The 23,514-nt window shown below is 40.5% G+C and overlaps 1 protein-coding gene across 2 annotated transcripts in view; it reads left to right on the top strand.

The window, feature by feature from the left end:
- syt9b (synaptotagmin IXb) overlaps window positions 1-23,514 on the top strand; it is a 107,208-nt gene that overhangs the window by 46,463 nt on the left and 37,231 nt on the right. For both annotated transcript variants that reach the window (XM_062035948.1, XM_062035947.1), the window contains 3 exons: window positions 12,132-12,307; window positions 16,515-16,732; window positions 17,528-18,068. In XM_062035948.1, coding sequence (XP_061891932.1) covers window positions 12,132-12,307; window positions 16,515-16,732; window positions 17,528-18,068 — 935 coding nt within the window. The remainder of the gene's footprint in view (window positions 1-12,131; window positions 12,308-16,514; window positions 16,733-17,527; window positions 18,069-23,514) is intronic.

Genomic DNA, 23,514 nt, shown 5'->3' with positions numbered 1-23,514 from the left:
GGAAGGATTGGGTCGTGCTGTGGGATCACAGACTGGAGCGATTGCTGATTTGAATCGCAAGGTAGATTCCATCTTGATGAAGTTAGAGAAAGAATAAATTGGAATTGTCAGAGCCAGCATACAGAGCAGGAATGTCATTGTTTTGACTGCTCGAAGAAAAAACAACATCTTAATCTACGATTTGACTCCCTCGAATGGCCTTGAGGAACAGGCTGTTTGAAAACACTCCCCTGAGGACTCCTCAAAGATGGACGCTTTTGACCTTTCCCTTTTTTTCAAAAGCACCTGGGTCGGACTCTTGAACTCTTGAACTCTTGGGGCCGGCCTCGGCCCATAAAGACAATTCCAACATCTCACCCAAGTTAATTGGGCATACATGCACGCACACACCCCTCCCCAAATCAACGCCTTCACCACTGCTTAATTCCTCCGGGGTTGTGGGGGCTGAGTAGCGCTCAACAGCAGCTGCCGGCCTCCAAAGTCCTGTTGGATGACTCTGTTGCGAGTTGTTGTGATTACATGTACCATGTTTATGTGTGCCATGCTATGTGAGGTTTTTTTCCTCGGACTCAGTCTGGACCATTCCTGAGGGTCCAGCCTCAGACTGATATTTTTTTTACTCTTCCCGCCTTCCCCATTGTCACCTTTTTCCCACCTTTTTAAGGAGCGCTCTAAGTGGCTGATCCGTTGGCGGTCCCGTCTTGTCTCCCTGTAACGTATGTCTGCTCTTAGCGGGATTGTGCCGAAAATGTAATTTCAGTTCTTATGTGTCTTGTACATGTTAGAATGGACAAATAAAGCTGATTGATTGATTGATTGATAATAAAAAGTAGCAACCATGGTCAGATCCTTAACTTTTTCTCTCATTCACTCCTCATCTGTTTCGTCCTCACAAGCTCAGTAATTTGCATGCATGTCGATTAATTGTTCAGCCCTATTTCAGAGGTAAATGACTTAATGCTAAAAGCCTGCTAAGTGATTTTAAAAACTATTTCAGAAGTGCAACCAGCTGTGTCATTTCTTCAACGTCTCCTTCAGCAGCTCGACAAGACTTTGCACTTGGGCACTGCCTTGCCTGCAGCTTTTCTTTTGCACCTCCAGCATATTTGACAGGTTACCATACTTTGGTCTTTCAGGGCTAAATTGAATAAATAAAAGATAATAAAGCACAAGTGTGTGTGTGGGCTGCACTGAAATGCCGCCTTGCTTGTAGACTAACAAATGCTTGACAACGTTTTAAAGTAAACAGTCTTAAAACTGGAGCCATTCTACAGTACTACTGTCAGTGTGTGTACTTGTATGGCATAGTAATTAGGTATGAATCCTCATACATTTAATCCCGTAATGCAGAAGGTGTCAAACTCATTTTAGCTCTGGGGCCGCATGGAGGAAATGTTTTACCGGACTGGTAAAATCATGGCATGATAAGTTAAAAATAAAGACAACTTGTAATTGTTTTCTTTGCTTAAAAAATGTATATTGTGGCAAATGCAAGAAACACAGCGTTGTTTCTTTGAGGTCTTTATTGTAAGACTGCCAACATAAGAATACACAATAAAACACAATATGCACTTTTATAGTGTGCCCCAGAAGGTACATAAAACCACACCCATTCTGCTGAGTGTGAGCATGGTCCTAGTGCCCGCCACACAGCCCCCCGAACACCCAGACAGCAAGTTATGGGGAAAAAGAAAACCTGTCAGGGGGCCTCACTCGCCTGCCGTAACGGCTACAATGTCCATCCCGCAAAGCGGGTGTGCCTTGTGGAGCAGAACAAACATCAGGGTCCGGGAGAGGCGAAAGACATTCAACCCGAACAGATTTTGGGGGGCGACCTCGGCGGGGGACTTGGCCCGGCAGTATCTCTTCACCTGCAACACAATGCGCCGGTTTAAGTCTGTCCAGAGAAACGCATTCCCTGCGCCCGCCCATATCCAGCACAAAGTTTTTAGGACCGCGTTCCAGCACCCTAAATGGGCCATCGTAAGGCGGTTGGAGGGGCGAACGGTGGGCGTCGTGACGTACGAAGACAAAACGGGCAGATTTAAGCTCCGATGGCACAAACGACTTAGGGAATCGGGCCGGGAGCCAAGGACCCCCTCGACAAAAAGGGAAACGGTCGCGGGGTACAACCCTCAGGTAAAAATTCCCCCGGAACGCGTAGTGGCTGACCGAACACCAATTCAGCGGGGGCCGCTGCAAGATCCTCTTTAGGGGCTGAGCGCAACCCGAGCATAACCCAAGGTAAACGGTCAATCCAATTGCTATCAACGAGCGCCGCACGCAAAGCCGCCTTAAGCCGCCTTAAGCGACCGGTGAAAACGTTCACATAAGACCGTTAGCTTGGGGATGGTAGGCTGTAGTACGGTGCACCTGCACACCCAAGGACTGGGCCAACGCTGACCAAAGCTCCGACACAAACTGGGATCCCCTGTCCGAGGTGATATCAGACGGCGTGCCAAAACGTGCAACCCAGGCTGACAGAAACGCGCGAGCAACGTCTACCGAGGCAGTGGAGGAAAGAGGAACTGCTTCCGGCCATCTGGTGGTACGATCTACCATTGTTAGCAAATGTGTATAACCCTGCGACGGAGGGAGGGGGCCAACTAAGTCTACATACATGTGGTCAAACCACCTGACCGGAATCGGAAATGGTATGAGGGCCGCCTTTGTGTGCCGGTGGACCTTGGCGCGCTGACATGCCACGCATGCGGCTGCCCACTGCCTAACATCCTTCCTAAGGCCAGGCCAAACAAACTTGGCACCAACCAACTTGAAGGAAGCCCGAACGCCAGGGTGCGACAGGGAGTGTATTGCGTCAAAAACCCGGCGGTGCCACTCTACCGGGACAACCGGCCGAGGGCGGCCAGTGGAAACATCGCAGAGGAGGGCGGGACCGCCATCCTGAACTACCACCTCCTCGAGCACTAGCGCTGTACCGCCAGTTTTGAGTGCGCGGATGTCGGGGTCGTCGGGCTGGTCAGCGGCCATTCCCGAAAAATCTAAACCGAGCTGCACGGGACACACGTGTACGCGTGAGAGACAGTCAGCCACAGGGTTGGCCTTACCGGCCACATGCTGAATGTCCGTAGTGAACTCTGAGATGGCCGACAAGTGACGCTGCTGACGGGCTGACCAAGGCTCTGTGACCTTTGACATGGCAAACGTCAGGGGTTTGTGGTCAACAAAAGCCGTGAAGGACCGACCTTCCAACAGAAAACGAAAATGGCGTGTTGCAAGATACAGTGCCAACAACTCTCGGTCAAATACACTGTACTTCCGCTCGTTGTCTCGCAGTTTACGACTGAAGAACGCAAGGGGCTGCCATACGTTCGCCACCCGCTGCTCCACCACAGCGCCCACGGCGACATCAGACGCGTCCGTTGTCAAAGCCACGGGCGCCGCGGAAACAGGGTGGGCGAGGAGAGCAGCCTCTGCGAGCGCGGATTTAGCCCTATGAAAAGCTTGGACTCGCTGAGGAGACCATTCGAGGGAATCGCTTGCCTTTTTGTTCCGTAGGGCACCATAAAGAGGCTGCAGGAGGTGGGCAGCGCGAGGAAGGAACCGATTATAAAAATTAATCATGCCCAAAAATTCCTGCAGAGCTTTGACAGTGGAGGGGCGAGGAAAATCTGCCACCACTTGCACTTTTGAAGGCAAAGGGATCGCACACAGCGACGAAATACGGTGACCTAAAAAATCAATCTCTGACAGCCCAAACTGACATTTAGAAGGATTGACGATCAGGCCGTGCTCGTCAAGACGTGTGAACACCTGTGTTAGGTGTGACTGGTGCTCCTCGGCTGAAGGGCTCGCCACTAAAATGTCGTCCAGATAAACAAACACAAAATTGAGGTCGCGCAAAACTGAGTCCATTAATCTCTGAAAGGTTTGTGCTGCCCCCTTCAGGCCAAAAGGCTTACGCAGGAACTCAAAAAGCCCAAACGGGGTTATTACTGCGGTCTTGGGCACGTCCTTGGCACGCACCGGCACCTGGTGGTAACCACGAACTAAGTCTACCTTCGAGAAAATGGCGGCGCCAGCCAGGCGCGCCGAAAAGTCCTGGATGTGCGGAATAGGGTAGCGATCGTGCGTTGTGATGTTGTTAAGGCGGCGAAAATCCCCACAAGGCCGCCAGGAACCGTCTGACTTGGGCACCATGTGCAAGGGCAAGGCCCACGGGCTATTAGAACGCCTAACGATGCCTAAACGCTCCATAGTAGCAAACTCCTCTTTAGCAATGGTCGATTTAGCTGCGTCAAGACGGCGCGCGCGCGCAAAAACTGGCGGGCCCACCGTGGGAATGAAATGTTCGACACCGTGCTTAGTGTCCGCGGTGGAAAAAGCGGAGTGATTAATGACGGAAAATCCGCCAGCAAACGCTGAAAAACGTCACCAGATACCAAATAATTAGCGTGTGTTAACGGTCCAAGTCCCCCCGCCTTACATGTAAAAGTTGAAAAAGACACAGCATCAATCAATCGGCGGTTAGCAACATCAACAAGCAGTCCATTAGCACACAGAAAATCCGCGCCAATAATGGGAACCGTGATGGCGGCGATGATAAAGTCCCACTGGAATTTGCGTCCATGAAAGCACACAGTCACCAACCTGGAGCCGAAAGTGTCGATCGGCGAGCCGTTGGCGGCATTCAGCAGCGGCCCGCAGCCACCTGTCGCCCTGTCCGCGTCCGTGGCAGGTAACAGGCTGACTTGCGAACCGGAGTCCACCAGGAAACGTCTCCTTGACGACGAGTCAGCGATGAAGAGCAGGTCACTTGCTTCGCCGGCGCCCACAGCTGCTATTGAACGCTGGCGTTGGAGTTTCCCGGGGCCGTGAAGGAGCATGGAGGGACACACCGTCGAGCTTTGGCGCCAAAACGTTGATGGAAGAAGCACTGGCTCGCTTCGCGCCTTTTCCGGGTAGCGACTCCCGCCACTACCGCTGGGTCCGCGTTCTCCATCGTCTGCAGAGGGGGCGCTTCTACGCTCTGCACGGCAAACCGTCTGGAAGCCAGAAGCACCCGGTCAGCTTCTTCAGCCAAGCCCCGGTAGTCGCCGGAGGCCAGAGAAGCGGAGTTAGCCAACACCGCACGGGCCGCAGGTGGTAGCTGCCGCAAGAAAAGATGCGGGAAAATGAACCCGCCCTCCTCGGAGCCCAGCAGCGACAGCATACTGTCCATTAGATCCAAGGCGGTGCTATCGCCCAAACCGGGCAGGGAAAGAAGTCTATCTGCCCTCTCAGCGTCAGTTAGAGTAAATCTCCGAAGCAGAAGATTCTTGAGTGCAGCGTACTTGCCGCGCTGTGGAGGCGTTCGCAACAGCTGCATGGCGCGGCGAGTGGTCGCCTGGTCGAGGGCTGTTACGACCAAGTAATACCGGGAGTCGTCGCCGGCGATTCCTCGCAGGTGGAAAAGTGCCTCGATGTGCTGGAACCATGATGCCGGGTCGCTCTGCCAGAACTCCAGAAGCTTTGTCCCCGCGGGGGTTGCAGGTTGCTGGATTTGGGGCGACATGGCCGATGAAGACACAGCTTCCTCTTCTGCGTGAAACATTGTCTGGGTCACCAATGTGGCAAATGCAAGAAACACAGCGTTGTTTCTTTGTGGTCTTTATTGTAAGACTGCCAACATAAGAATACACAATAAAACACAATATGCACTTTTATAGTGTGCCCAAGAAGGTACATAAAACCACACCCATTCTGCTGAGTGTGAGCATGGTCCTAGTGCCCGCCACAATATATCATAATGTTTTTTTGAGGAGTAGTGGTTAATATTAATCTATCTTCATTTGTTGTTATTTATACTTCATGAATAAATTATGTCATAATGTTCATCAGTCAAATAGGTGGAATTGAGTCTGGGAGAGTTTTAAAATGCTCCCTTTTGTCTCAATTTTTATTCTATCAGAAGATGTAATTACAATTAGTTAGCATGATGTTAGTGTACTAACATCATGTGGTTTATTCTGTAACATCATTTACAGCAAAACTTGTGGATTAGGACTCATTTCATTAATCACACATGAAGTTAGAAGGGGATACATAATATTTATGTGCACCCAGAAAATGTGTCGCCAGTCATTAAGTACAACATGAAATGTACAGATCATCAAAAGCATTTTACCAATAACATTTTTTTAAATCAAGGCTTAGACGTAACAATCCACATTTTGTATACTATCACTAACTAGATGAAGCAATTCCTGAAGAAATTGCGTGTGCATGCTGCAATGATCAACCTGAACTGAAAAGCTCATGGAATGTAGAATGAATGTAAGAATAGTTTGAACGTTGAAATTGTTTGAATGTTAAAGAGCTGACGCTGAACTAAAATGCTATTTGAATGTATGATGAATGTAGAAATGGTTGAAATGTTGAAATGGTTTGAATGTTAATATGGTTTGAATGTTGAAATTATTTGAATGTTCAAATAGTTTGAATGTTGAAGAGCTGACACTAAATGTAAAATTCTAGTGGGATGTAGATATGGTTTTAAAGTTGTAATAGTTACATTTTATAGGTTAAAATTGTTTAAGAGGTGTAGAGCAGAAGTTGTACTTAAATGTAGTATGAATCTTGAAATGCCAACTGTTGGTACAGTTAGAAAAGTTAGCATACTGCAAGAGGTTAAAAAGTAGCAATCTATAAATGGGTGCTCTGAAGATATCCTATTAGCTAAAATGCTGGCAAAAAGGTTAGCATGCTAATAGGGGAACAGCAAGCATATTTCTAACATGGCCGCTAAGTAACGAAATCCTTGACTATTTGGTCAAAATGTGCAAAATGAGTGTAAATGCTAGCATGTTAACATGCTATGCTAACAATAGCAGTATAACAGCTACCGTACTTCTAAGATAGCAGCAAGTAACAGAATCCATATTCATTAGGTTTAAAAAAAATTAAACAAGCTAAAATGCTAGCATAAAACGTCAGCATGCTAACATTAACATGGTAACAGGGGAACAGCTGGCATTATTCCAAGATGGCAACAAGTTACAAAATCCATGATTATCTGGTTTTCAACTTATACATTTAGCTAAAATGCTAGCCTAAAACATTAGCATAATAAGGACACCTAGGATATTACTAAAATGGTGCTATGTAACAAAATAAGTGATTATTAGGTAAAAATGTTTGAATTTAGCCAAAATGCTAACATGCTAACATGGAAATGTCAGGGTTGCCCCTGACAGTTTGGTTGGGTTTGTCTTAGTTTCCTATCAGTGCTTTTATTTTGTCTTCATATCCCGCTTGTATTACTGAGTGCTTTTTCCCCTCAGCTGTGGCTGATTGGCACCGGGCCACACCTGGTGTCAATCAGCCAGATGATATTTGAACCTGCCTTCCCCTCCAGTCTGGGCTGGATTATTGTCATTGTAATACTTGTCATTGCAGCTCCTATCTGTTTTGTCGTTTATCCCTGAATCCTGTAGCTGTTGGCAGCGTGCTGTTTTTTGTTCCTAGTTCCTGTTTTCTGGATCCTGTTTCCCGTTTTCCAGTTTGGCTCCTAGTTCCTGGTTTGTGTCTTTTCTTTATTTTTACTTTTGGACATTAAATAATGTTTTTCCGCACAATGCCTGCCGCCTTCTCTGCATCTTGGGGTTCGTCAACAACTCAACGTGACAGGAAAGAGTTAGCATACTTCTAAGATGCCGCCAAGTAACAAAATATTGACGTTAAAACGTACAAAATTAGTCAAGAAATGGCGGTGAAAAATATGAATTTCCTGAATGAGCTGAATTGGATGTTTGAATCAGTTGAGAAATGTATTCGTATTGACGATTTATATTTGAGAATTAGTGTTACAGAATTCCAGAAATTCCAGGAAAACTGAAACTTGGTTTGGAACTTGGGAAAGTGTTAGTCTGAATTTCCAGAATGAGTGGAATGTGTTGACAGGGCAAGGGTTTTAATCGGTTGGTAAATGTGGGAATTTTGGAAATTGTCAAATTCATTTCAAAAGGAGTTTCCTGGAATTTCAGGAAAATAGGGGGATTTTTTTGAAGGTGATAAATAGTATGAATGTCCTGAATGAGCTTGATTGGTTGGTGTTGGAAAAAATTTTACTTTGAATTTCCAGGATGAGTGGAATGTGTTAAAAGTGAAATGGTTTACATCGGTGGAGAAATGTGGGGATTGTGGAATTTTGAAAACTGTCCCATTCATTTCAATGAGAATTTCCTGGAAATTTGGTAATTTCGGGAAAAGCAGGATTTAAAAAAAAATTGTAAATAGCATACATTTCCTGAATAGGTTGGTGTTGGAATTGATTGCCTCGATTAAGAAATGTTGAAGTAGTAACATGTTAAATTTGAGCAATGCATTAAGGAATTCCTGGAATTTTGGGATAACCGGAAATGTTTATGGTTTAAAAACTAAATTAAAATCGATTTTTTTTGTCCTGACTAAGGAATGGTGTTAATAGTTGAATGGTTGGAATGTGTTGAAAAATTTGAAAGGAGTAGTCGAAAGAAAAAGGGTGGAAATAGGGCTTGGAAAACCAGGAATTCTGGCAAATGCTGGAATTTTTGTAACTTGGAAAAATGTTACTTTGAATTTCCAGGATGAGCGCAATGTGTTGAAGGTAGAATTGTATGAATTGTTTGAAAAATGTGGGAATTGTGTAAGTTTGAAAAATAGCCGAATTACTTTGAATGGGAAAATGTCCCTGAAAACTGTGATCTGTGGGAAATCCGAGAATTTTGGAAAATGTTCGATGGAAAGGCGGGGATTCCTGAATAAACTGAACAGTTTGAAGTTGGAACGGTTGGGATTGGATGAAAAAAGTGGAAGGTGGAGCCACCAAAATATGGAAAAGAAGAATAATAAATCAATTATTTTTGGTGTAGAATAACATAGGTCTGAATGCTTTGAAGAAGTTCCCCTGAACAAAGTTGGATCATACAAGTACTGCCAATTTATAATTCGGGGTTTGGCCGTGCCAACAATCCTTCACTTTGGCGCAGTGTAACTTTCACCTCAAGATGTTGTGATTGACAAACATCACATTCATTCCAAACTCAGTGTTAAATATCCAAATGTCACTCTGTTTCCCCAATATTTGCCTTTCGGGTTTTTAAGAGGGGTGCTATTTTTAGATCATGCTAGATGAATGCTTGGGATGATTTATTTTATTCAACCCGATTCAAGAAAAACATTTGGAGGGTGACATAGTTTGAGTATACAGCCTGCATCTCGCTCCATTTTATCAGTGGCTTTTTCTATTGACTGTATAGCATTAGTTCATTTCCTGTCAATGTAATTGTTCGTTTCCTCCTCTATGTTATATTTGAAAACAAGTCCTTAAAACATGCAGGTGTTGTTTTTAATAGTATTTTGCTGCTGTAGGACCAAGTAAATGGTCTCAGCTCTCCACTAAATTCTACTTTATTTGATCATTGTCACATTCAGTACGTGTCCATGCACTACATTGGTCCGATTCCTCAAATAGTTTCGCTCTAATCAAGCATCCTATAACCTATTGAAACCGCAACGGGTAATTGTAAAAAAAAACAACAACAACATTATGATTTGTACAATTTCAGAATGTGCTAGTTTTTTTTTTTAACAAAGAAAACAATCTGAAGTTGTCTTTATTTTTAAGTTATCGTGCCGTGATTTTACCAGTCCAGCCCACTTGGGTAGTAGATTTTTCTCCATGTGGCCCCCCATCTAAAATTAGTTTGACACCCCCACATTAGAGAGAGTGCATGGACACTGGGACTTCACATGTAGTTGTGAAAATACAACAACAACAAAAACTATTTGAGAAATTAGACTATTTTAGTGCATGGAAACATAGTGAGTGTTGACAAGACAAGAAGCAGTGAGATTTAGAACATTTATTTGGACATTGCATCAAACATTTCAGATTATATAATGCTGCAGAATCTTAATGTGAAAATACACGTGTTGGTGATTTGTTACACCTGCATAGTAGAATGAGCTTTATCAATGATGTATTTATTTGCCACTGTTACGCGGCTTAAAAGTTATCCAATACATTAAAACCAATCTGTCAGTATAATTCAGTGCAGATTGATCCATGAGTGCAAAACAACTGCAATAATAAACATAGTACCTGGTAGTGTTGTCTCGATAACAATATTTTCGTACCGGTACCAAAATTATTTCGATATTTTTCTAAATAAAGGGGACCACAAAAAATTGCATTATTGGCTTTATTTTAACAAAACATCTTACGGTACATTAAATATATGTTTCTTATTGCAAGTTTGTCCTTAATTGAAATAGTGACCATACAACTTGTCTTTTATTAGTAAGTAAGCAAACAAAGGGTCCTAATTTAGCTGCTGACGTATGCAGTAACCTATTGTGTCATTTTCTATTCTATTATTTTGTCAGAATTATTAAGGACAACTGGTAGAATATGAATTATTAATCTACTTGTTCATTTACTGTTAATATCTGCTTACTTTCTCTTTTAACATGTTCTATCTAAACTTCTGTTAAAATGTAATAATCACTTATTCTTCTGTTGTTCTGTTGGATAATACCACGAATTTGGGCATCAATCCGATACCAAGTCAATACAGGATCATACATTGGTCATATTCAAAGTCCTCATGTGTCCAGGGACATATTTCCTGAGTTTATAAACATAATATAAATAAAAACTAAACAAAAGAAGATGTTGTGATGCCAAATAATATCGACGTAATCATAGTAGTATCGACTAGATACGCTACTGTACTCGGGCCGTTACATTTCAGAGGCGGTATAGTACCAAATATGATTCATTAGTATCGCAGTACTATACTACTACTGGTAAATCGTACAACCCTAGTACTTGGTGATGTCATTCAAAAGAGTCTAATGCAGGGGTCACCAACGCGGTGCCCGCGGGCACCAGGTAGCCCGTAAGGACCAGATGAGTCGCCCGCTGGCCTGTTCTAAAAATCGCTCAAATAGCAGCACTTACCAGTGAGCTGCCTCTATTCTTTAAATTGTATTTATTTACTAGCAAGCTGGTCTCGCTTTGCCCGACATTTTTAATTCTAAGAGAGACAAAACTCAAATAGAATTTGAAAATCCAAGAAAATATTTTAAAGACTTGGTCTTCACTTGTTTGAATAAATTCATTAATGTTTTTACTTTGCTTCTTATAACTTTCAGAAAGACAATTTTGGAGAAAAAATACAGCCTTAAAAATGATTTTAGGATTTTTAAACACATATACCTTTTTACCTTTTAAATTCCTTCCTCTTCTTTCCTGACAATTTAAATCAATGTTCAAGTAAATAAATTTTTTCTATTGTAAAGAATAATAAATAAATGTTAATTTAATTCTTCATTTTAGCTTCTGTTTTTTCGACAAAGAATATTTGTCAAATATTTCTTCAAACTTATTATTATTAAAATTCAAAAAAATTATTCTGGCAAATCTAGAAAATCTGTAGAATCAAATTTAAATCTTATTTCAAAGTCTTTTGAATTTTATTTTAAAATTCTTGTTCTGGAAAATCTAGAATAAATAATGATTTGTCTTTGTTAGAAATATAGCTTGGTCCAATTTGTTATATATTCTAACAAAGTGCAGATTGGATTTTAACCTATTTAAAACATGTCATCAAAATTCTACAATGTATCTTAATCAGGAAAAATTACTAATGATGTTCCATAAATTATTTTTTAAATTTTTTCAAAAACATTCGAATTAGCTAGTTTTTCTCTTCTTTTTTTCAGTTGAATTTTGAATTTTAGAGAGTCGAAATTGAAGATAAACTATGTTTCAAAATTTAATTGTCATTTTTTTCATGTTTTCTCGTCTTTTAAACCATTCAATTAAGTGTAAGTATCATTAATTATGAATAATAACATAGAGTTAAAGGTAAATTGAGCAAATTGGCTATTTCTGGCAATTTATCTAAGTGTGTATCAAACTGGTAGCCCTTCGCATTAATCAGTACCCAAGAAGTAGCTCTTGGTTTCAAAAAGGTTGGTGACCCCTGGTCTAATGTCTAATTATGAATGTAGTTAGTACAGATGTACTGTAATTCGGAGTAAACAAAGTCCCTACTCCCATGTGCTGGTTTGCCTGTACTGCTGTTTAGTCACTGGAAACGTGTTCATAGTTCACTGAGCCTCTCACTGTCTTTTATCTGCAGATGTATCTGTGAGCCTGTTGTCCCTGCTGGTGACCACCTGCGGTCTGGCTCTATTCAGCGTCTCTCTATTTGTATCATGGAAACTTTGCTGGCTACCCCTGAGTGGCCGTTTTCTCCCAGATGTCCTCAAAGGGGCACATTTTCTGGGAGGGGACCAACAGCCTGTCCTAACAGAGGTAAGATTAAAAAAGCTCTCATAAATGTGTATCAGTACATTACCTTAGTATCATGACAAAATGATAGAAATGATTCCCATGTCTGTCAACCTTCTTTCCCGGTATGCTCCCGATCCCGTATTTTACTCATACTGTAGTTTAACTAACAATAGCAAAAATAAATTATTTCCGGTCCGCTTGTCACCATTGAAGAAACATCTGCATAACACATTTTTTAGCTCGTAAAGTCAGGCCTTAAAAAAACACACTGGCAAAATAACAGGAGGCAGTCGGGTCTTTTTACCAGTTCATTTTATGCATCACACTTTTCAACCTTCTGTGTTAGTTTGACAGTTTGTTCTGTATATCAAGATAAATATTCCTCCTTTGATGATGTACAGCAGGGGTCCCCAAACTTTTTGACTCGGGGGCCGCATTGGGTTAAAAAAATTTGGCCAGGGGCCGGGCTGTATATATATCTATATATATATATATATATATATATATATATATATATATATATATATATATATATATATATATATATATATACGCTGGAATATAAAGACAATGTATATATATATATATATATATATATATATATATATATATATATATATATATATATATACGCTGGAATATAAAGGCAATGTATATATATATACATTGTCTTTATATTCCAGCGATATATATATATATATATATATATGTATATATGTATATATATATATATATATATATATATATATATATATATATATATATATATATATATATATATATATATGTATATATATATATATATATATATATATTGTCTTTATATTCCAGCGAGTTAATCAGTTTTGTCATTTAACATCAATTAACATTGATGTTCATCAACATTTAACATTGTCACATTATCGATGGGAAAATTTATTTTTAGACAATATGATTTGCCTGAGCGGCTAGGAGACAGCGAGAGTAACAAGCAGTTGAAAATGGATTAGACAAAAAATAAATACAAAAAATAAATAAATACAAATACATTTTTTTTATTTTTTTTTTAACTTGGGACTTTCCGTGGGCCGGATTTTGGATGCTGGGGGGCCGTAGTTTGGGGACCCCTGATGTACAGTATGAAAGACACGCATGTGCAGAAGCAAAGCACAGTTTGTGAGTCTCGTTACATGAAAGAGAAACTGCATTTTCGGGGGAATTTTGCCTATCGTTCACAATCCTTATGAGAGACAAGAAGACAGATGTAATTTTTTTTTTAATGCATTCTAACTCTTAAATAAATAAATAAAAGTTTACTTAAATTGGAGCCAATGGGAAGTCGTCTTTTCCGTCCATGAAGCCCTCCAAAAAAAACATCCAAAAAGCGCAAACTTTACTCAATTTACAAGGCATGACCTGAATTTTAACCGAGTATTAGTGATATTGTTATTATACGTGCTAACGCAGACACACTAATTTTAGCAGCGCATTGTCACAGAAAACAAACAAGCTTGTTGCTGCTACGTTGACATCATCAGCTGGTGAGCTGCTTTCTCGCCTCGAAAATCGTGAAAGTTTATTCTAGATCATAAATCATGCCTCTCACGTGCACAGTAGAAGGATGACGACATAATCCAAGAAATTGGTCAACTTTGGCATCCAATTTAGACACGGAAAAATGGCGAGAAAACACGAAAAGACGCTCGGTTCAACCCCCCTTTCTTCGCGAGGATTATGAGTCATTCTTCATCTAAACAGGAATAAGACCACACCCTGAGAGTCAGCGTCAAACCTGCAGACATTGTACAGTAAGTAAGGTTTTATTATGTTTGTTGGCTCCCATGAAGTCTGCAGAGAGCAGTAATCAGTGATGTTGTCGAAGGACAAAGTGAACGTTGTGATGCGTTTTTTTAAACCACTGGGCTGCTGTATGCTTACAATGACCAAAATATTCATAAATATTGCATCTTATTATGAATGTGCCTGTTGCTACATTATATACGGTCGCGATCAAAAGTTTACATACACTAGTAAAGAACATAATGTCATGGCTGTCTTGAGTTTCCAATAATTTCACAACTCTTTTGTTTTTGTGATAGAGTGATTGGAGCACATACTTGTTGGTCACAAAAAACATTCATGAAATTTGGTTCTTTTATGAATTTATTATGGGTCTACTGAAAATGTGACCAAATCTGCTGGGTCAAAAGTATACATACAGCAATGTTAATATTTGGTTACATGTCCCTTGGCAAGTTTCACTGCAATAAGGCGCTTTTGGTAGCCATCCACAAGCTTCTGGCAAGCTTCTGGTTGAGTTTTTGACCACTCCTCTTGACAAAATTGGTGCAGTTCAGCTAAATGTGTTGGTTTTCTGACATGGACTTGTTTCTTCAGCATTGTCCACATGTTTAAGTCAGGACATTGGGAAGGCCATTCTAAAACCTTAATTCTAGCGTGATTTAGCCATTTCTTTAACACTTTTGACGTGTGTTTCGGGTAAGGGTGTAACGGTACACAAACATTTTGGTTAAGAGGTCACGGTTCGGTTCATTTTCGGTACAGTAAGAAAACAACAAAATATACATTTTTGGGTTATTTATTTACCAAATTTGCAAAATCTTCCACCAAAAATATTTTTCTTAGTGGAATATTTGATGTGAAGTAATCGCAACCTTGGATAGGTCAATAATTCATAATAACGTTGATTTTGATTCAATATTATGTTTTGAGCAATGACAGTTTGAAAGAAAAAAAAACGCTTTGTTTTATTAGTCAACATTGCAACTTTTTCTAAATTACATTTAACCTTTAAGCTTTTTTATTTCACTTTTGTTATATTTTTGTTTATTTTAAAAATATTTTTAGAATGTGCCGTGGGCCTTTAAAACATTAGCTGTGGGCCGCAAATGGCACACTTTTGACACCCTTGCTATAGATAATCAAAAATTAAATCTGATAAATCTATCGATAAAAATGCGCGTTTATCATAACTCTCTCGCTCTTTGCACACCTCCACCATTTGTTTTTTGTTTTTAACCCCTTCTTAACCCTGAAAGTACATTGAAAATACACACAACCCTAACTCAAAATGCCGGACATTTGAGGCATTTAAGAAACTCCGCCTTGACAGCTCCGCAAAAGAGGTCATATCCGGTGAAAAGAGGACGTATGGTCAGTCTATCGTAGCCCGGTCGTTGCTAGCATGCCGTGTGTTGTGCCTCGGCGTGCATTGTTTACACAACGTGCGGTACGCTACTTAATATGTCCATGTGGAAACTCGTTCGGTACACCACAGAACCGAAACCCCCGTACCGAAACGGTTCAATACAAATACACGTACCGTTACACCCTTAGTTTGGGGTCATTGTCCTGTTGGAACACCCAAGTGCGTCCAAGACCCAACCTCTGGCTGATGATTTTAGGTTGTCCTGAAGAATTTGGAGGTAATCCTCCTTTTTCATTGTCCCATGTAAAGCACCAGTTCCATTGGCAGCAAAACAGGCCCAGAGCATAATACTACTATCACCATGCTTGACGGTGGGCATGGTGTTCCTGGGATTAAAGGCCTCACCTTTTCTCCTCCGAATATATTGCTGGGTATTGTGGCCAAACAGCTCAATTTTTGTTTCATCTGACATCGCATAGACAAAGACCTTCTGGAGGAAAGTTATGTGGTATGTGCTCAAGTATGTGCTCCAATCACTTTTATCACAAAAAAATAAAGAGTTGTCGAAGGTATTGGAAACTCATGAGAGCCATGACATTATGTTATTTACAAGTGTATGTAAACTTTTGATCGCGACTGTATATATATATATATATATATATATATATATATATATATATATATATATATATATATATATATATATATATATATATATATATATATATATATATAATGTATATATTTCTATATATATTTCTATATAAATATATACTTAAAGCATGTATATAAAACATTGATAAAGGTGTTTGGATTTTTTTTTAAGCGCTTTATAGGCAGAATAGAGCGCCTTTGTAAGCAGACTTTTGATCGCATTTATTTACTAGTTAGAATGCATTAAAAAAATAAAAAAAAACACATGTGTGCTTGTCCTACATAAGAATGGTAAACAAAAGGCAAAATTCCCCCAAAAAAGTACAGTTCCCATTTAAGACTCCAACTTTCCTGTCACTTGCCATTTTGCACTGAGCTTCTACAGGACAGATGTCTACCACTCTATTAAGAACTATTTGTTCACAGGTGGACGGGGATGACCGTGAGTACAGTGAAGATGGCTGCACGAAAGAACCCGCAGGCCCCTCGTTGGCTATGGCTGTCCCGGAGTCGGCTCTAAAAATCAGCCACACATCACCTGACATCCCTCTGGAGACTCAGGCCAATGTGGACCATATCCAAGCCCACACTATAGCCAGAGACAGAGTGCAGAGACAAATTACTGAACCCACATCATCAGTACGGTTAGTACACGTGGACCCTCTATCAATTACGACAAAGGTTGAACAAAGAAAGACATGGCATATATATTTAAGTAGCCATTTATTTTGCTTGATGTGAACTTATAGCGTTATGGCGCTTCATCTTCTACACTAACTGTGAGCTGCACAGAGGCTTATTGATTATATCCTAGTGGTAACAAATATCCCATTGTAACAAATTATTAAGATGATTCTAATATGTTACCCTTGTGGATGCTTTACATGCAATTTATTAAGTTTCCGCACAAATAATATTTTCCAGATACCGTACGTAAGTTTTTGAACAAATGTTTATCACAATACTTTAAAGGTGCCCTCAAAAGGCCAGTCATAGACTTAGACTTAGACAAACTTTATTGATCCACAAGGGAAATGTGTCAAACCTGTAAAAAATATCATCATCACATTTTTCTTTCATTATCATTTTTATAATAATGTTTTAAAATTAATTTATAAAATAGCATGCAACTAATGTTCATCGAAAAGTATCGATATACATTTTAGTACAGGTACCAAAATATTGGTATCGGGACATCTCTCGTATCGGTATCGATTCCCTGGTACCAGGAATTGGTACCTTATTGATTCAAATGTGAAAGGTACCCCTCATTAGTTGGAAAAATGCTAGTCTACTTCCTACTATTGAGGTGCCCAAATTGCATGTCACAAATTTCTTTTGGTTGTCAATTTTTTTTCCTAAATACCACAAATTTAATTGATAAACAAACCAATCTTTATCAGTATCTGAATACATTTTATTGTTACTTTTTTATCCAGCCACAACTCCATCCGCCGTCAGATGAACCTGTCCAATCCAGACTTCAACCCTGCTCAGTTCCAGCGCCAGGAGAGTCTGACCGGCCTAGGTCGGCTCAAACCTGAGCTTTACAAACAACGTTCTGTAGATCAAGACGACGGACGTAGATCAGACAGCTGTGGATGTCTCCATTTCATTCTTAAGTTTGACTTTGATCTGGAGCAGCTGATAGTGAAGATTCACAAGGCTCAAGATCTACCTGCCAAGGACTTCTCAGGGACTTCTGATCCTTACGTCAAGATCTATTTGCTTCCTGACCGTAAAACCAAGCACCAGACTAAGGTGCACCGCAAGACTCTCAACCCAATATTTGATGAGGTGTTTCTTTTCCCAGTGGCCTACACCGAGTTGTCGAGCCGTAAGCTGCACTTCAGCGTCTATGACTTTGATAGGTTCACTCGACATGATTTGATTGGTCAAGTGGTGGTGGACAACTTCCTGGATCTCGCAGACTTCCCTCGAGAGACCAAATTGTGCCGGGACATACAGTATGTCACATCGGTAAGATACAAGCCTTTATTTAATATTTGTCAATAGTTTTACCCTGCATTGACTTTACCACAGTAACAATACCACTCTCATTTCTTTTTGAGACTTTGAAGATTTGGAAAAGACTCATGTTAAATAAAAGTTGTATTCACGGTCTAGTCACAGACTTTTATTTGACAAAGTCTCTGAATCTTATAGGAAAACAATTCATCAAACTACTGTTGCACAATCTTCCCTGTCATGTCCATCTAGCATTTGAAAGATATTACTCACAGTAGAGTAAAAATATTACACAAAAGTTATATATTTATTGGGCTCAAAAAGACTTTGGGTTTCGGCAACTGGACCTTTTTTAACATAGAAAGTTAATGTTAAAATCACTTTCTTATTCAGTTACTCACTGTACTTTTTACGATTCGTATTTTTTTCATCCCTTTTCTATTAAGATTTTGATCAAATATATATAGTAACATAGTAAACAAAAAAACAAAGTTCCAGCTTCTTCTTCTACATTTGAATCTGTGCTTTAGTACCTTGGGGAAGTACCAGATCAGATTTAAGTTGATTATGAAAGCTAAAATGCTGCGATGCATTTGCAGTTTATTTAGGTCATTGGTACCCAATTTGGTCTGACTGACCATCTGCTCATTTGACCAAAATGAGGCCAACATCTTGTCAATTTAGGTGAGCGCAGGAATCAGAGACATATCAATGAAGTAATGTGGAACTTACCTGTACTTTCAAGAGACAGAAACATTGAAATATACTTAGAGTCAGTTAATGTTTAATGAAAGCGGTATAAATCTTTGGCGTGATGACCCAGATACTCAAACACAACACTTGAAATGTTGTGACAGAAACACATGGATGATACTGTATATATATTCCATTTCTCAGACTGTATATGTAGCATTGGTAATCAATGTGACTTAGTGAGAAGGTAATGCACATCCACGTGTTTAAGGAGCAAAGAGTGAAAAGTCCCATCTTTCTGGATACCCTCTACTGTATCTAGGGAAAGCTCATTACCATCTGATTTCATGAGATTTTCCATGTAGAATCACTGTGCAATCTAGGTCAAAGTGGGATGTTATTTACTGTTAATGCTTGAATTAACTCTTCTATTTCAAAGGTGTTGAACTTCCGGCGCATGCAGCGGCGAATGTCTGCCAAAAATCGAAAAACTTTGTGTAAATATCTTGACAAATATGACACTTATCTTTAACTAAAGAAGAAAGAGCAGCAGCTCACACTTCCTCAAACGTTCTGTAACATTGAGGATGAGATGATATGAGCCAGTTAATGTCTCAACTATAAGCGTTGTGAAGGACCCTAGAATTGTTTTTTTTAATTTTCATTTATGCAATACTGCAGTTTCTCCCAAGGAAACTGTGGTTATTAAATTCCAAAACCAGAGAACCTGATGGCGCAATGGTTAAAGACACGGTCTTTTGGGCAAGGACATAAGGTTCAAATCCAATGTAAAGCATGTATTATTATGATTTTCTATTTTTATTATTTTGTTGCGAATATATGACTTTTTTTCCCCCCATTTCCCATATTGTGGAACGCAAATGTTGACAGTATGTACCTGTAATTGCATTTATCTACTGACCTACTCAGTGGCCTAGTGGTTAGAGTGTCCGCCCTGAGATCGGTAGGTTGTGAGTTCAAACCCCGGCCGGGTCTTACCAAAGACTATAAAAATGAGACCCATTACCTCCCTGCTTGGCACTCAGCATCAAGGGTTGGAATTGGGGGTTAAATCACCAAAATGATTCCCGGGCGCGGCACCGCTGCTGCCCACTGCTCCCCACTGCTCCCCTCACCTTCCAGGGGGTGATCAAGGGGATGGGTCAAATGCAGAGGACAAATTTCACCACACCTAGTGTGTGTGTGACAATCATTGGTACTTTAACTTTAACTTAACTTTAACATCCCGACTGAAATTACAAACCTCCCAGATCCTGATGTTTTTGTGTGTGTGTATACATTATCAATCAATCAGTCAATCAATGTTTATTTATATAGCCCTAAATCACAAGTGTAATTATAGTATTGATGAGGTTGTGGATCAACAATCACTTTATTAAAAGTGCATACAAAACGGTTCTCTCCCATAGTATCAAAGCCAGGGGTGTCAAACGAACGGCCCGAGGGCCGGATCAGGCCCGCGAACAGGTTTTATCCGGCCTGTGGGATGAGTTTGCTAAGTATGAAAATTAATCTGAAATGTTTCAATGAAAGAAACAGCTGTTCTAAATGTGTCCACTAGATGTCGAAATAGCAATTATTTGTATCTTTGTAGATGATGCTACCTATGTACAAAATAAACCACATGATGTTAGTACATCAGTCGAGGAAAATGATCAAACTACATAAATAACATCCTGTAATTTGATTTTGATATACTTTTTTTTATCTTGATAGACTAAAAATTAACACCAATGAGTTGACTGATTAACAATATCACATAATTTATTCAGAAAATATAAATAACGTCAAATAAAGGTAGAATACTATTAACCGCAACATCGAAGTGTAAAAAAAAAAACGTTAGGATTTGTACAATTTCAGAATGTGCTTGTTCTATTTTTAAACAAAGAAAAAAATCTGAAGTTGTCTTTATTTTTAAGTTATCGTGCTGAGATTTTACCAGTCTGGCCCACTTTGGAGTAGATTTTTCTCCATGTGGCCCCCGATCTAAAATGAGTTTGACACCCCTGATCTAAGCCCTTTGTTTCCAGGCGCTCAGTCAATTTACCAGTCATAGACTCCCAGAAAATTTGAACTCTTCAAGCAGGAAAACAAAAGGTCACGAATGTAGGTAATTTCAAAAATGCACATTTTCTCCACACCATTGTTAATCAAAATAAAAAAACAATCAACACAAATAGAGTTTAAACAAATCTCTCTCCACATAAAACACATTCACTGGTGTGTGCTTGAAATGTTGGCCACCTGTGTGATTGAGTTTGACAACCCTGCTTGATTCAATTAGTGTCCGAGACTCCTTCCAATAATCGCAGCATGAACGAAAGCATGAACAATTTATATTTATGTAGCACTTTTTCACAATTGTCTTAAAGCGCTTTACATGGTGGGTGAAGTGTCTTGGTGAAGTTATTTGATGGCCGTGCTACCCACTAAGGCCCCAGTTTACACTAAGGTTATCCAGGGTACATCCCACCTAACCTAACCTTATCCTTGTCCACACACACACACAATGGTCGTTTAAGACCCCCTCCCGCCCTCCGTCAGCCGGCGCAACGCGACCTAGTACGCATGCACGGAAAATGTACACGTCATAGTCACCTTTGTGCTTTGTGTGCAAGTTTTTAAATTTAACTTATCTGAACAATATCCAGTTTGGTGGTATTTCAATTAACTGGAATCCAGTGTGCTGTGGGGCCCTATTGTAGTGAATCACACCTGAGCCATCATAAATTAATAAAATCTTTATTGGACACGTGAAAGTAAACAATGTGATAAAGAACATGTTGAAGAGGTTCATTTAGCCTACTAATGTGTATTTAAAGAACATTTGACAACAATCAATCTAGGGATCTAGATATCTGGTCAGGACACTCCTCACTCTTTTACCTTCACCTTCATTGTCCATTTGTTTTTGGTGACTTTATATACTCTGGACCTAGACGTTGAGTCCATGACATACATGGCGGACAATAACTGATACAGTCTGCTTGGCCAGTCCAAATGCATTTGCCGTTTTCCGTAGTCTTCCCTCGACAGCCAGATAATAGAAAGCACATGCTACCTTTTTTATCACATCCACGGTAGCCCGCATTCTCGTTGACTCTCCTTCGACAAAGGGACAAAGTTTTTCGGTAAGTAGAATCACAGCTGACCTAGACATTCGAAAGTTCTCTTGCCGTCTGAGAAGTGTTGTATCCCAAATAGCTGCAATCGCTTTCTCTTAAGGTATTCATGTGTGATTTCCACAAGCGTCTGTACATGTAGAAGAATGAGAAACACGGGCATGTCTGGATGACTCGCCTCCATATTTCCAGTGGTTAGCTCCGAGTTACGAAACGGCTTTATTATGAAGCTGGCTGTGGCGCTTTCTTTCTGATGTCACTTCCTGTGTGGGACGCTGTCTTTCTGGCATCACTTCCTTTCCGAACTCAGTTTGTAAATGATCAATGAGTACAAATACAATACAAAGCTAAGAACCGGAGATTCAAGAAATACACGGCGCACTTACCCGTGTAAAATTATGTCCCAAGAGGGGAACCTTAAACGCTGGTTTAGTGTGGCCGAAATGGGGCTTAGGCTAAATAATTATTTGTTTAAGGGGTTATCCGGCTTAGTGTAGACATAGCCCAGGGGTCGGGAACCCGCGGCTCCGGAGCCGCATGCGGCTCTTTGACCACTCTGATGCGGCTCAGCTGCATACTTGCCGACCCTCCCGGTTTTCCCAGTATACTTAACGAACCCCCCCCCCCGATTTTCCCAGGAGACTGCCTCTCCTAGAAATCTTCCAGGGCAAATATTATCCTATTTTCACTCTAATTACTTAATCAAGGGCGTGCCCTAATGGCACTGCATTAATTGTCCTCTATAGCATTTACAAACATGTTATATGTTGCTTTTACTTGCACACGTAGGCGACAGCAAGGCATACTTGCTCAACAGCCACACAGCTTACACTGACGGTAGCCGTATAAAACAACTTTAACACTGTTACGTTACAAATATGCGCCACACTGTGAACCCACACCAAAAAAGAATGACAAAAACATTTCTGGAGAACATCCGCACCGTAACACAACACAACAAATACCCAGAATCCCATGCAGCCCTAACTCTCCCGGTCTACATTATACACCCCCGCTACCACCAAACCCCCCCACACATCAACCCCCCCTCTCCGTGCGTCGGTTGAGCGGAAGAGTTAGGGCTGCATGGGATTCTGGGTATTTGTTTTGTTGTGTTTATGTTGTGTTATAGTGCAGATGTTCTCCAGAAATGTGTTTGTCATTCTTTTTTGGTGTGGGTTCAAAGTGTGGCGCATATTTGTAACGTAACAGTGTTAAAGTTGTTTTTGTACGACTACCGTCAGTGTAAGCTGTGTGGCTGTTGAACAAGTATGCCTTGCTGGCACTTACGTGAGCAAGCAAAAGCTGCATTCAACATGTGGCCAAGCAGGTACGCTGTTTGGGCAGGCTGTAGAGGGCGCTAAAAGCAGTGCCAGCACGTCCTGAAATTTGGGAGTCTCCCGGAAAATTGAGAGGATTGGCAAGAAAGACGCTATCAAGCGCCATTCAATTAAAAGTCGCGGGCCGCACTAACATTAAATTTCCTTATTAGGATGCGTGCCGGTGCGTGTGTCAGAGACCCCTGGTTAACATAGCGCAAAGCAATTTAAGCTTTGTATGCAGTGTTTTTCATTTTAAATTTTCAAAAATTTTTTGTGGCTCCCATTGTTTTCTTTAAT

This window comes from Entelurus aequoreus, linkage group LG24 (assembly GCF_033978785.1).
Source record: "Entelurus aequoreus isolate RoL-2023_Sb linkage group LG24, RoL_Eaeq_v1.1, whole genome shotgun sequence".
In the NCBI taxonomy this organism is placed as follows: domain Eukaryota; kingdom Metazoa; phylum Chordata; class Actinopteri; order Syngnathiformes; family Syngnathidae; genus Entelurus; species Entelurus aequoreus.
The sequence above is the reverse complement of the archived record's forward strand: the minus strand, read 5'-3'. Positions and strand labels throughout refer to the sequence as shown.